A 15,163-nucleotide genomic window follows, 5' to 3' on the forward strand; every position below is an offset into this window, starting at 1 on the left:
TGTCCAAGAGGGCCAGCGGGGAGGAGGTGTCCTGGGGGCCCAGGATGGTCCTGAGCTCCCAGTAGTAGGGACATGTAGCAGGGGCGGCCCCCGACTGGCTGGCCGAGTCCTAAGCCCAGGCATAACCCTGCCGCAACTCCTTGACCTTGCTTCTCACTTGTCTAGAGTGCTTGGCAGGGTCACCCCAGATACTCAGGCCCTTGGCCAGCCAGGCGAAAGCTGCCAAATTCCTCCATTTTGTGCCCATGACCTGGAGCTACTCCTCCTCCTGCCAGATCCCCAGCAGGTCCCGGAGCTCATGCTCCATCCAGGAGGGAGCACACTTTTTCCCCCCTGGCTGGACCCTTCAGAGTTTTGGGTGCACTCAGAAGCAGAGGCCCTTGGCCTCCTCCGTGGCTGCTTGATGGCCGCTGGGGGTCTGGCTAAGGCATGCAGGGGCAGCACATGCAATGGCTGCTGCCTGCACACTCTCAGCTTCCTACAATGGGGTTTCCCGGTCCATGCAGTTTTAAGAGCTGCTGCAAACACAGACCACAGAGCCTCACAGGGGTTGGGCAGCACGTTTCCACCTAACAGCTGATTGCCACCATGGTGGACCCCGGTCTTTCGAAAAAAGTGGGATGCGGAATGTCTACACATGTCCTTTTTCGAAAAAGACTTAGAAGGAGCAGCCTTTTCCTATTTTCTGTTTGGAAGAGAGGTTTTGATTCCTGCGATGCCTAATGTCGATTTCATGTTCGAAAGAGCACACGGTATGTGTAGATATGCCGTGCGCTACTTCAAAACGGGGCCTGCTCTTTCAAAAGAACTGGTTAGTGTAGATGCAGCTAATCTGAAATAGCTTATTTCAAAATAATACAGCTACACACAAGAATTCATCTTGAAATAGCACCCAGATATTTGGAAATAGCATGCCCAGACATATGCCCTGTGTCTACACGTGCCCCTTCCTTTCGAAAGGGGCATGTTAATGAGCGGGTTCAAAGATGCTAATGAGGAGCTGCAATGCATATGCAGCACCTCATTAGCATAATGGCAGCTACAGCAATTCGAAAGTGCGGCTCTTCAAATCGCGCGCTGCCTGTGGAGACGGGACCTTCCGAAATGACCCCCCCCAGTTTTCAAGAGCCCTTCTTCCTATGACTAGATAGAAAAGAAGGGCTTTTGAAAACTGGGGGGGGTCCTTTCAGAAGGTTCCGTCTCCATTGGTGGTGCGCAATTCGAAAAGCCACACTTTCGAATCGTTGTGGCCGCTATTATGCTAATGAGGCACTGCATATTCATTGCAGTGCCTCATTAGCATCTTTCGAACCCGCTCATTAACATGCCCCTTTCAAAAGGAAGGGGCATGTGTAGACACAGCCATAGTGCCTAGCTTGAAACAGTGACATTGGACACCATTATGGCTTATTTCAAAATAGTGCTATTCCGTGTCTTAACAGTGTCTATATCAAAATAGCTATTTCAAAATAGTCAATATTTCTCCTGGAAAGAGATTTACGACATTCAAAGCAACATGCCCACTATTTTGGATTTATTTCAAAATAGCATGTGCATAGCGTAGATGCTTGCAAAGTTAATTCAAAATAATAGCTGTTATTTCAAAATAACTTTGCTGTGTAGATATAGCCAAAATGAACATCTCCAGCAACGTGTATGTAGCCTCCTGTAACATTATTTCTCTTTTCTATGGTACTTACATGACTTACTATGCCAATGTATCTAAACACCTTATTTTTAAAATGGATTCAATCCTTATGACTTCCTTGTGAGCAAGGGGAGTACTAATATACCCATTTTAAAGGTAGAGAATGGAGGCATAGAAAGCCATAGAATTAAAGACCATGAGGGACCATCAGATCATCTAATCCAGGGGCCTGCAACCTGTGGCTCCGGAGCCACCTGCTTTAAGGACTTCTTTGTGGTTCCCGACACTATAACTGCAAAGTTAAAAAAAATAACCGATTTTTTCCGATAACTGGTGAATGTCTAAAATCCTAACAATGAACAACTAGTATCTAAATAGCAAACAATATGTGATCTTGAAATGTTGGATAACTCCTCCTTTAGTATGTGCAGTACATTGTTGGATATCATACTATGTGTTTTGATCGTGTTGCTAATAAAGTTTTGCTTTTGGAAAGGAAAAGGAAGCTTGTGGCATTCATGCTGTGAAGGGCAACACACATTTTAAGAAAGAAAGTGAAATTAAACGTGAAGTAAAATTGGCATGATTAAAGCAAGTTCGGGAGTGAAAGTCAGGAAGACAGTGGTACAAACACACACATGTAAAGTGTGAGGAAACAGAATATGTAAAAATTTGTGACCATCCTGCAGTAAACATGTATCACATTACAAATCATTGTGTGCGCTCTGTTCTTAAAATCAGGGTTACAAAAAATGTAGTTTGACACTATTTATTAAAGACCATCTCATACTCACATGCATTGCAGCTCTTGAATTATTGAGTTTTTAACCAAATTTGAAAAAATGGCTCTTCTTGCTGTTTTGGTTGCCAACCCCTAATCTAATCTAACCTCTTGGCTGTCACAGGTCACGTATGACCATAGACAAAAGACAGAGGACAGAGCGGGCAGATTAAAAAGAAAAAAACAGTGGTTTTTTTTAATTAAAATAAAATCAGATATTTTAAATCAGATTTTTTGTTTAAATATGGGTTTATTTTAAAATAATATATTGTATTATATATATTTATAATATATAATATTTTATATATATTAATTATATAACAGAATACACTATAAAAAGATATATTTAGAATTTAAATTGAAATGATGACCACCTGTGTTTGAACTCATTATTATCTATTAAATTCATTTAAATTAAATGAAAAGTAATATTAAGAAGTGCATTTTTGCTGCCAAGTTTTAGAGAAAGTCAGACCACTGAAGTGGTGGAAATCACTCCCTGGGCATCTGGAACCAGAATCTGTTGAAGCATTATCCCTTTGTAAGATCAGTGAATCTCAGAGACAGACTCCCCAGCCATACTTTGATCTTGAACACACTATTGCTAATACAGGTTCAGTTTCACCTCTGTTAACACTTGGCAGCCTTAGCTAGACTGGCCAGGAGCATGATTTTAATTAATTGTCCCTGGCATACTGTTAGATGCACAGCCACCCAAGCCCCATGCCACCATGGCCAGCCACCTGCTCGAGCCCCATGCTGCCAGGGTCAGCTGCCCATCTGCCAGCCTGAGCCGCCCAAGCCCCGCACTGCCAGGGTCAGCCACCCCAGCCCCACGTTACTGGGGCTAGCCACCTGCCTGTCAGCCACCCGCCCGCCAGCTGCCAGAGCTCCGCATTGTTGGGGCCAGCCGCCAGCCCAAGACGCCTGAGCCCTTTTGAAATATAATTGACACAGTGGTAAAAAGCATGAGTGTCATTACATCTACTATTCTATCCATCTTTACTACCACAGATGAAGCTAACCTAGGAATGGTGCAATCACTGGAGATCTCCCAAAGAAGTCTAGAGGACATACAACTTTCCCTAAGGGACCTCTTGCAGCATCTGAGGGTTGTGAATATGTACAGAGCTCACCGTATACATAGTGGCTATGTCTACACGAGAGGTGTTTCCTGGAAAAAGTGGGCTTTTGTCAGGAAAAAAAGTGAAGCGTCTATGTGCAACATGTACTTTGCCAACAGTTGGTCAACAAAACCTGGCACATCTGTCAGCAGTGTTATACCTCTCCCCGTTTAAGTATAACGTCTCTCTCAGCAGTATTCTGTCAACAAAACAGCCATGCTCTGGGGACCTTTTGCCAACAGACAAGGCTTCTGGTTCACTAGGCAGCCATTTTTGCAGAGCTTCCAGTCAGCCATCCGGTCAAGAGAGGGCTGGGCAGTCTGGCTGCTCTCTGTCGACAGAACGGATTGCTCTTTTGATCTGTTTTATTTCTAGATGCAATCTATTGACAGAAGTTTTGCCAGGAAATACCTTCCGACAGTCACTTCCGTTGACAGGGGCTTCTTGCGTAGATGTAGTCCCTGACTATAATAAAGGCAGATCATTAACCTTGTCTATACCAGAATATTCTGCACCTGCCATCAGCAAAGTGTGATGCAGCACAGTGTCAACAACTAGTTAACACTCATGACACAGGGCTATGTTTTTCACTATTTCAAGAAGACTTCATCCAAGATTTAACATAGTATTGAAAATGATTTAGTTCTGTCTACACTAGCATTTAAACCATTGTCCACTGGCAGCTACCCCTGATTCTTATAAGTCATGAATGTGCTAGAGCAGGGGTCAGCAACCTCCGGCACGGGTGCCAAGAGTGGCACGCGAGCTGATTTTCATCCACACATGAGACGGGAGCTCAGCTGCACCCCTCACTCCCCTTGCAGAGGGAGCTTGCTCGAAGTGTGTGGATTAACAAAAGACCAGATAATGCTAGCAACCAACACCGAAATTAAGATGAAGAGCTTTACAGTTTATTTATTAATGAAGCTGTTTTAAGTAGAACTATTGCTGACTTTAATAAATTATCACCAGCACTCAGACAGTACATAGAGGTTAAAAGGTCAAATTTTAGCACTCCACCTGGGAAAGGTTGCTGATGCCTACAATGCTACAGTCTTCACAAAAAATGACTAGTCTGCGTTTGTGTTACGCAATCCTGTGCTTGACAGCCTGGGTTAAGGGTTAACGCCAGAGAATGTTAATGGTCATTCAGAAAAAAGATGCGGCCAAATCACCACGTACGTACACTGATAAACTAGTAGTAGTAGCATCCTTCAGTCTACGTAGACTATGGATCGCGCCCTTCATAGTTCCATTTGGGATCATCATTTACAGCATCGACTGTGACTGTGAAGGCCCACATGAGAGTGACAGTCCTTGCTGCATCTGTTGCATGTGTAATGGGTGCCTGGCAGGTCCTTACTGTGCTTTCTGTGGGCTCGCTTCTCCTTTGCTAGCTGTCTAATCCTCATCTCACCCTTCTGAAGGCCCTTCTGTAGTTCCTGCCTCCATCTGCTGGGATCGTCTGCCAGCTCCTCCCAGCTGTCCGGCTCGAGGTCTACCTCCCTGAGGTCCCTCTTGCAAACATCTTTGTAGCGCAACTGGGGGCATCCGGGAGGTCTTTTGCCAGAGGCTAGCTCGCCATACAGGATGTCTTTTGGGATCCTTCCATCATTCATCCTGTGGACGTGGCCAAGCCAGCAGAGCCGACGCTGCCTGAGGAGGGTGTGCATGGCTGGGACTCCAGCTTGCTCGAGGACAGCGGTGTTGGACACTCTGTCCTTCCATGATATTCCAAGGATGCACCTGAGGCAGCGCAAGTGGAAGACGTTCAGCCTCTTTTCCTGGCGGGCATACAGGGTCCAAGACTCGCTGCCGTAAAGGAGGGTGCTGAGGATGCAGGCTCTGTAGACTTGCATTTTGGTGCAGGTGTTCAACTTGATCTTATTCCACACTCTCTCGCTGAGTCTGGACAGAGTTGTGGCTGCTTTTCCGATCCTCCTATTTAGCTCAGACTTCAATGACAGGGTGTCAGTGATGGTGGATCCGAGGTAAACGAACTCGTGGACGACCTCTAAGGTATAGTTGTCAGTGCTGATTGATGGAGGTTCAGCAACGTCCTGAGTAAGTACGTTTGTCTTCTTTAGGCTGATGGAAAGCCCGAAGTCCTTGCATGCTTTGGAGAACCGATCCAGCAGTTTCTGAAGCTGGTCTTCGGTGTGTGACACTACAGCAGCAGCATCTGCGAACAGCATATCTCTGATGAGGACCTCCCGCACCTTAGATTTAGCTTTCAGCCTTGCAAGATTAAACAGTTTCCTGTCAGATCTTGTGTGCAAAAAGATGCCCTCTGTTGAAGATCCAAAGGCATGCTTCAGGAGGAGCGCGAAGAAGATCCTGCACAATGTCGGAGCAAGGACGCATCCTTGTTTAACGCAGCTCCTGATGCTGAAAACATCGGATAATGTGCCGTCATATTGGATGGTTCCTCTCATGTCTTCGTGGAAAGACTGGATCATCTTGAGCAATCGTGGTTGACAGCCTATCTTGTGGAGCAGTTTGAACAGTCCATCCCTGCTGACCAAGTCTAAGGCCTTGGTCAGGTCGATGAAGGCCTGAACTAATGAACTATATCTAGGGATTGTGTGATAAAATTATATTCCTCCAATCATTCTAGAACCTTTTTTTTTTTTTACATTTTTACAAAGGACAAGGCAAACCAGGGTGCTACTTTAAACTCAGTCTGTGCATTAGTGTAGTTTGCCAGTGTAAACACAACGTCATATGGCACTAGGCGTCAGTAAGACCACTTTCTAACACAATTAGAAAAAACAATGTGCTATTTTGACAGGAGCGCGGTTTTATTACAGTACTAAAGCTTAAGTCTTTAAAAGAAAATCCACATCCACACTGGGCATGTTAGAACTATGTAGCTATGTAACTATATATGTTATGTTTTAACACAATTCTTGCTAGGGTAGTTTGAGTTTTAAACTACAGTTTGATGAGAGCCTTGAAGTAAAGATGAGTATGATCAGAAAACTGAATTTGGAATATGAAATGCATGTGTTGGAAGATGGCTTATTTTAAAGAAGCTGCAGCACTTGAAGATCTGAACTCAAGATTTAATAATTTTTCCCACACATAATTCAAAGAATGATCCTGCAACAGCTGGAGTTTCAGTTGCCTAAAGTACATTCCACAAGATCTGCCAACAAGACAAAGAGTGAGAAATGAAGGGAAATAAATTGTTGAACAAAGAATTCTCCCTTGCTTCCCACCGGCAATATCTACCGGCATCCCACACTGAAGCCTTCTGGTAGACTGCCTGTGTCTCGATTTCAAGACATTGAGCCTCAAGACTGTTTGATTTTGGCTCGACTTCATCCCCAGGGCAGGTGTGCATTTGATAGTGATGTTGTTATCCTTGTCACCTGCTGTTCTCCCAAGTGCACAGAATAGTGATCTCAGTTAGAAAACTGAAAATGCAACAAGCAATTTACGGAAGCATGCCAATGTGCTGAATTTACACCCTGTGAAGATAAAGATCCTATTCATACTACAGGAAAGGAACCACGTTCCAAGACTTGGTAACACCATAATAATCTCTGACAGTTGTGTACCCTGCAGCAGTCCAGGTCTACTACCAATCACTAATTCACACCTGCACAACCTCTTTAGTCATGATTTTGGAAATGCACATTGTTGCATGGATCCTATTCATGGAAAATCATCCTAATTTAGTGAATATGCTGATTAAGGGAAATAGACAGCAGGTTATACTGTGGATTGGGCAGTGCCTTACAGGCTCAGATCATGCCAGGTAACTGAGGGTTTGTCTTTGCTGAGGCGGCGGGGGGAAGGGGGGAGTGTAAGAAAAAGCCCTTTTTTCTGCAAACAAAACAAAACAAAACAAAAAACCAAACTGTTCATACAGCCAAGCAGGATAACTTGAGATAAGAGAGTTTTTCCCGTGAAATAATTACTCCAGCTCTGCGAACGACTTTTGCTGATGCCACACCCCCACCCCTTCAAGGTGGACAAGGAACATGTGTGAACAAAGCACAGCTATTGTTGGCTCACGTGAAGGCTCCTTTTGCAGTGCTCTGACTGTGAACTGTGGCTGTAAATGAAAACGCTCCGTTTCGCAATGCTGTGACTGTGTGAATATGATTTTCTGACATTAGTTATTTAGACATTAGAACATCAAAATTAGGTGATGTCAAGAAAAACCTGCAGTGTAAACACAGCCTGAGTTGTGTGGAGGGGTTCACCACAGTGGAAACCCCAAGAGGAATGATGAATGACACACACAGAATTCTTAATGGAGCTCCCTGGGAGTGCAAACTCCAGTGAACACTATCCCATGCATTGAAACTATACACTAAGGCTACATCTACACTACAGCTTTATTCCGGAATAAGTTATTTTGCACTGGATATTCCAAAATAACTTACTCTGGAATAACACATCCACACCTGAAAACTATTGCAGAATATATATACGCACACACCTATTGGACACTAATCCTCATTTAAGGCCATCTGGAAGCAGTTTGGGCAGAGCATCAGGCCAGCAGTTGCTTCCTGTGGCAGCTGCTTGAGGCTATCTGAGGCATATGCTTAAAGGGATCTCCCTCCCACCCTTTCCCCCACCCCAACCCCGTCGGAGAGCCGCTCTTCATCTCTCCCTGCTTGCTTGCCTACATTCAAGGGACAGCAACGCATTCTTACCACCTGCTGTGGTTGCCCTGCCCCAGGACAGCACAGCAGCCTCTGCCAGCCCCAGCCAGTCTCCCACTCCTGCTGTACCTGCTGCAAGTTGTGGGGGGATGTGCTATGACCTGATCTCCAGAACCTGCAGGATCCCCACCCCGAGCCTGTTTTGTGGACCCTACTTGACCAGCTACAGGAGCTGATCCACCAGCTGTAGGCCACCCAGCAGGGACCAGGATCCACGGCTCGACACCAGTGTGGACTGCTGGGACATCATCACCCTGGAGCAATGGAGAAACCAGCAATGGCTGCAGAACTTTTGCATGCTTCCTCAAGCTCTCTGCAGTGCCAGGACATGCACCTGCAGACCCTCTGTCCCCCTCCAGAAGTGGGTCACCATCACACTCTGGAAATTCGCCACACCAGACAGATACTGATCCGTGGGCAACCAGTGCAGCGCGGGGAAGTCGACCGTCAGGGTCCTGTTCGTGCAGGTTGGGCACTCCCGGCCCAACAGGCTGCACTGGGGCAGGAGGACAGGATGTGTGGCCCTGGAGAATAGTAGGTGGGGGTATTGCAAGCCCCCACTCCAGGAGAGTTCCCTCAGTCCCACCCCCCTGCAGCCTGGCTAAGTGTGGGTGCTACTGCTGGGGGTTGTTCCTAGTGATGGGGAGGAAAACCAGGGGGAGTCTGCAGGTGCCCCGGCAGCCCTCTGATACCTGCTCCAACTGTGCCCCTGCAAGCAATCAGGGCCATCAACAGCATCCTGCTGTGCAGTCATCTGCCTGGCAGATGCAGACAAGGTCATCACGGGATTTGGCGTTCTGGACTTCCCTAACTGTGGGAGGGCCATCACTGGGACGCACGTCTCCATCCATGTCCAGAACACTGGGCCTTGGCCTACATCAATCACAAGGGATATTTTTCAGGGGTCCTGCGGGCTGTGACTGACCACCAGGGTCATTTCACGTATGTCACCATCAGATGGTTGGGGAAGGCGCATGACACCGGCGTGTTCTGGAATTCCTGAGTCTACCAAAAGCTGCACGCCAGGATCTTCTTCCCCAAATGCAACATCAGGGTTGGGGATGTGGACATACCCATCTGCCTGGTGGGGATGCTGCCTATCCCCTCATCCCAGGGTTCATGAGGCCCTACACTGGCCACCTGGACCCCTCCTGGGAGGCTTTCAATGCCCAGCTAGCCAGGGCCTGCATGGTGGCCAGGGGTACCTTCGGATGCCTCAAAGGACATTTCCAGTGCGTCCTCACCTGGCTGGACCTCAGGGAGCACTGCATCCCACAGGTGGTGGAAGCCTGCTGTGTGCTGCATAACCTGTGTGAGGGAAAGGGGAAGGGGAAGGCAAAGGTCAAGGCCTTCTGGACCACACGGAGGGCTGAAATCATGTGCTTAGCCAGGGCCTACAAACAGCCATGCACAGCTGCCATCCAGGAGGCCCTGAGAGAGAGCTTCACCCTTGGATAGCAGTGACATTGTTCCCTGGGTTGCCCCACTGGGGGCTTCAGCTACACTCATCCATACCATCTTCCTGCCCTACTCCACCAACCCCCCCTCCTGAAGGTGCAATAAACAGTCTTTGTTTGTTTGAACACATACAGGATCTTTATTTACATGGCTGGGGCAGGACAACTGGGGAGGGAGGTGGAGGTAACTGGGAGGGGAAGAGAGCAGGGTGGAGTGAGGGAGCTGCAAATGGAGACCAGGAGGCTCAGAGGTCAGGTTCTGCAGGACACTGGGCCCGCATACCACCTCAAGTGCAGGGTCCTTGGCATTCCTGGAGGTAGAGGAGGGGAAAGGTGTGGCATGAGAAGCAGGGAGAGAGAAGGGGTGCAGGAAGAGCAGGGGTGGGGTGAGGGAGGAAGCGACAGCTCTGTTAGGGCAAGACATCAGGGTGTGCAAGAGCATGTGCACCTCCAGCAGCAGGATCCGCCTGTGCTCCTGCTGTGCCCTCAGGGCCTCATGGAGGATGCCAAAGTCTTCCACCACCCAATGCCGCAATGTGCGATGCCTGGCCCAGAGCTGGCAAAGGTGCTCTGCTGGAGGTCCTCAGAACCCTGCACGTGCCAGCATTGTCCTCAGGTCCGGGCAGGTGGTCTGGGGGATGTGGGGCACGCTCCCATCCAAGTAGTCCAGTTGTGGAGAACAAGGTCAGTCATCCCAGGGGACACGACACCTGGTGCCCGGTCCCCATGTGCAAGCTGAGAGCGACAGTTCCTGGCTCTGCTGCAGCTGTCATGCAGGCAACCAGGCCATGCGTGCTCATGTCACTGGCCTCTGGTGTCTCCAGGAGTGGGGGCTGGCACGGGGCTGTGGGCATGCCCATGTGTGGGATTGCTGGGTGTGCGTGCATTATGCTGCCCCATGCCCCCCTCCTGTGGTGGCCTGTGGGGGCAGAATGTCCCACCCAGGGGTCAGAGGCATGGCAGGCCTCTCCAGTCGCCCTGTGCCCAGTAGCCCAGGGTCCCCTGCAGCAACCTCCTAGGGCTGCATGCCTGGGAGCAGCACAGCACATGGTCACACATGCACCTGTGGCTGCATGCACCACCGCCAGTGAGGTTGGACACGAGGCATATCTCCTCCCACACCCAGCTAGGCCCTCAACCCCCGATATGGGGAATGGAGGTGGCATTTCCAGCATGTTCCCTCTCCCGTCGAACAATGCCGGGGATGGCTCTCCAGTCAGGCCTCTTGTAACCACGGTGGGCTGGCTACTGTCCCCCAGGTCCCAGTCCAGGTTCTCTGGCACCTCCTCCACCTCATCCTCATCCTTGCTGCCTGGCTCCAGCTCCATGATGGGCGGGTCCTAGCCAGACTCCACCATGAGGGGAAGGGATGGGACAGCCCTGCCCCCCCAGAATGCGCTCCAGGTCTCATAGCGGGGGCAGCCAAGGGGCACTGCCCTGGACCTGCCCTCCCCAGCCCTGGCATAGGCTTGGCAGAACTCCTTAACTTCCAAAGACACCTGTTCCCGGGTATGCACGTGGCCATGTGCTGCCAGAGCTTCCACTGCGCAGCCACAGATGGCTGTGTTCCTTCATCAGGTGCAGAGATCCTGGGAGACGGTGTCATCCCCCAACACAGTAATGATGCCCCAGATCTCCATGCCCAACCAGGAAGGTGCCCGCCTCTTCTGAGCCAGGGCAGGCTCCTGAGGAGCTTGGGCAGGCTCCACAGGAGCTGTAGGGGGCAGGTTGGAGCCCTTGCTCTGGCTCATGATGCTGTCGCAAGCAGGCCTCTTGTGCAGAAGCAGGTTGCTGGTTCTGCAGCAGGCCCAGAGCACAACGCCCCCCCCATTGTGGCATTAAGGGCTGGGGGGTGGGGGTGACCATGGAGGTTTCCCTGCGTGTGGCCAGAGATGCCAACCAACCAGAGAAGGGCACCCTGAGAGTGCTGGAGGCCCTTAAATTCGAAGGTGCCCTTGTTCCCTAAAATAACACCACTTATTTTGAAATATCTCTTTTGAACTAAGTGTTATTCCTCAAGGAATGAGGGTTACCAATTTCAGAATAACGCACCCACTACTTCAAATCTGTTTCAAAATAGTGCATGTGTAGTCTAGACAACAGCAAAGGTATTTCAAAATAACTGCTGTTACCTTGAAATAAGTTTCTGGTGTAGCCATAGCCTGAGAGTGCCGGGCTTGCTCCAGGGAGCAAAGCTGGGGCCATTCTACTCTTTCTCATCCCCTTTGGAGATGCCAGTGATGGCTCTAGCATAGAGCAGTAACTCCACTCCCCATCCACTGCATGGTTACACATAAACCAGGCATCAGAGCCGGAGAAGCTCCTTAAACCATCTCCCCTTCCCCTTACAAACTTGTACAGGGGAAGCCACAACCCAGCCCTGTACATACCTTTGATAATAAGGTACAGAGAGAGTTAGGAGAAAAGTATCACCTTAAATTGGAATTTCCTTCTCATTGTGACTTTTTCAAGATTAAGCCTTGAAGAGTGTGATTCTCGGTGAGTTGTTTAAGACTTAGCACTGCCTCACTCCCTGTGAGTGTGTGTGTGTGTTTGTTTAATCTTATCGGCTATGATTCCGTAGGCATTTAATATACATTTGTACATTTTTTGCATGTCTAACCACACAAGTAGATTCTCTTCCTTTATTTAAAGTGTATTGGAACCTGAGAGGTGGAGCAGTTTGATAATATGTACATTGTGCTCTCACCACACTTTCTGTGCCTGGATTTTCCTAGTTTTTTGAAAGAATTTCCAACCCCTCTTGAACCCAAACAACTTCTGGTAAACTACAGAAGTATTCATGTTTTGTATTTCAGTGAGACTTTGTTGAAAACTGGAGAGATATGCTTCTGTATCCAAGTTTATACAAACATGGAAAGAAGCACAATAAGTTTCCTTGAGCCAAGGCTGAGAGAGCAGTAATTCTTCCAGCAATTTGGATCAGGCACAAACCACAACTGGCCTCTAACCCAGGACCTGTAAGGTAAATGTTTAACAAAAGGAACTCTGCTTCTCTCTTCTATCCTCTCTCTACATACAGAAAAACCTCAATAATTCACACAAGTGGATTGTGTGGTATAAAAAAGACAAAAGACAAGAAAGTAAGCCTACTGCATCAAAGAATTAACTTTGTTTGCTCATTTGATGTTGTTTAGTTGTAGTTTATATTTACTTACTTCTAATATATAAAATGTCAGTATGCAATCATACTACAATATTGTGCTATTAGAGCACTTCTGAGAAACAGAGATTGGTGCACTGAAGCTGTTTTAAGAAGGACAATTAGTGACTTTAAAAAGTATCACCAGCACTCAGACCGTACATAGAGGTAAAAAAGCCAAATTTCAGCACTCTGCCTCAGAAAAGTTGCTGACCCATGGTCTAGGGGTGAGCAAACTTTTTACATCAGGCCCTACTTTTCATCTCTGCAATTAGCAGGGGCCCCCCATGCTCTATAATGTAATTCAAACCAACAGAAATTTCAGTTACGGTCATATGGAAAAAAAAAACTTTTGGCATGTGTAAGAAAATAAGAATGTAGAATGTAAAAATTTTATGAATGAGAATACACATACATAAAAACAATAACAGATTTCAACATTTTTAATGAGATAGATGAGTCTGGGACTCAACAGCTGATCGTTCTGCACTCCCCCTTACAAAATGTCATGCCCCCCGGAAGGGCCTGCCCCACAGTTTGCTCACCACTGGTCTAAAACGTGATTGTCAAGCTGTCTCCACCATCACCCCAGTGGTAACGTACCACCAGAACTGATACAGCACATCCATTGCATAGGATCACAGTGCCTAATGTTACTTTTTCCTCCCCCTCCTGACAGACAAGTTCACACAGGTTTCTGCCAAACCACCTGGGGAAAGTGTATTCCTATCAGTCCACCACTGGAAAATTTCGCTTTTCTTTTCAGGGCTGTTATCAGGTGCAGGGAGAGCTCATGACCAAGCAGGTCAGATCAGCAGCTGCAGCTTTAACATCATCCTTTCCTATCCTTCACACTCTCTTCTCAGAGAAAAGCCCCCACCCCACAGGAATCTCTGGTATCATCCCACAAGCTGCCCCAGGGGTACATTATGAGGCTCAGGGTGAAGTTCTGGTTTTTACAAGTACACGTGTTAGGGCTTCTTAATACACCTTAAAAAGGTGCTTCCCCCTCTACAGTTCAAAAGGCGCTTCCCTGAGGCAGTAGTTATTATGACACACCCCTGCCGGGGCTGAAAAAAGGATGAAACAAACATGAAAGCCTGAAGGCATCTGATCGACTTTGCCCAATGCTGGCTTCTTCCGGGCTTTGGAGGAAGAGGGAGATAAGGGTGATCCTGGAGCACTAACTCCTGCACCCAGCAGCTGCTGGGGGACCTCTTTCCAAACTGTACTGGGAGAAACTAAGGTCAGGCAGGTGGGCTCCTTCCCTCCCCAGACGAAACCAGGCTCCAGATGTTACAGTGGCACATCCCTCAGCTTCCCAGACACCAAAGCCCGGGCGTTGCCCAGATTCAGAAACACCCACGTGCCCCTCTTCTCCGCGCCCTACATTTTCTCCTGCAGACCGTAACGGGGTCCCTGGGTCCTGGCTCCTCTCCCTGCTTCACCCAACAGCCTGCGCCGCCCGGGGCAGCAGCCGCCACTCGGCATCGGCTGTGTCCCGGGGGTTCGCCGCTAGCTATAAGCCCAACTGAAGTATACTGCAGACCTAATGGGGGGCGAGGGCTATGCAGCGGCGCTGGGTCCTGAGCGCAGGTTGCACTGCGCTAATCCCGGCTCCCGCCCATGCCCGCGGCGGGAGAGGGGGCCTCGCAGCCCTGCAGGGAGGCGCTGACCGCGTGGAGCGGGGAAGGAGGGTGAGCCGAGCGCTGCCCGGGGCGCACCTGTCCCGCCTCGCGCCGTGCGCGGGCGTGCGGCCCCCGCCGGTACCTGGATGGTGTGCCCCGCGGGGGCGGCCGCCGGTCCTCCCACCAGCTTGCAGTACAGCTCCAGCCGCGGCCTCCCGCCGCTCTCCTCCTGGCCGCAGGTGGCCGTGGCCCAGATGCCGGCGGTCTCGGCCAGGTTGAAGTAGGGCGGGTGGAGGCTGAGCCCCAGCACCCGGGAGTCGGGCGGCCCCGGCCGGGCGGCCCCGGCGCGCAGAGCGAGGAAGGGGGATAGGAGCGCGAGGAAGAGCCCGGCCATGCTCAGCAGGCTCGCCGGGGACAGGCGGCGGTGGCAGGCTCGCTATGCGCTGCCCGCGCCTCGCCTCGCCTCGCCTATCCTGCGTGCGCCCGGCCCGCCCCCCTGTGGCGCGGCGCTAGAGGCCGCTGGCTCGGAGGGAGGGAGGCGTGCAGGAAATATTTGGGTCCTGAGGACAAGGAAGTCGGGGGGGGGCGGGGTAAGGCGGGTCTCTCCGGGAGGAGAAATAGTGGCGGATCACCCGAGAGGGGCCTCCAGGGGCGTGTGGCTCCCAGACCCTAGTGCCTGG

At 49.6% G+C, this 15,163-nt stretch overlaps 1 protein-coding gene across 1 annotated transcript in view; it reads right to left on the reverse strand.

Moving 5' to 3' along the window:
* LAMA3 (laminin subunit alpha 3) overlaps positions 1 to 14,924 on the reverse strand; it is a 240,268-nt gene extending 225,344 nt beyond the window's left edge. Inside the window, exon 1 of the mRNA XM_074987282.1 lies at positions 14,626 to 14,924. Coding sequence (XP_074843383.1) covers positions 14,626 to 14,877 — 252 coding nt within the window. The 5' untranslated portion in view covers positions 14,878 to 14,924. The remainder of the gene's footprint in view (positions 1 to 14,625) is intronic.
* Positions 14,925 to 15,163: the final 239 nt, after the last annotated feature.

Source organism: Carettochelys insculpta, chromosome 2 (genome assembly GCF_033958435.1).
Source record: "Carettochelys insculpta isolate YL-2023 chromosome 2, ASM3395843v1, whole genome shotgun sequence".
Lineage (NCBI taxonomy): Eukaryota > Metazoa > Chordata > Testudines > Carettochelyidae > Carettochelys > Carettochelys insculpta.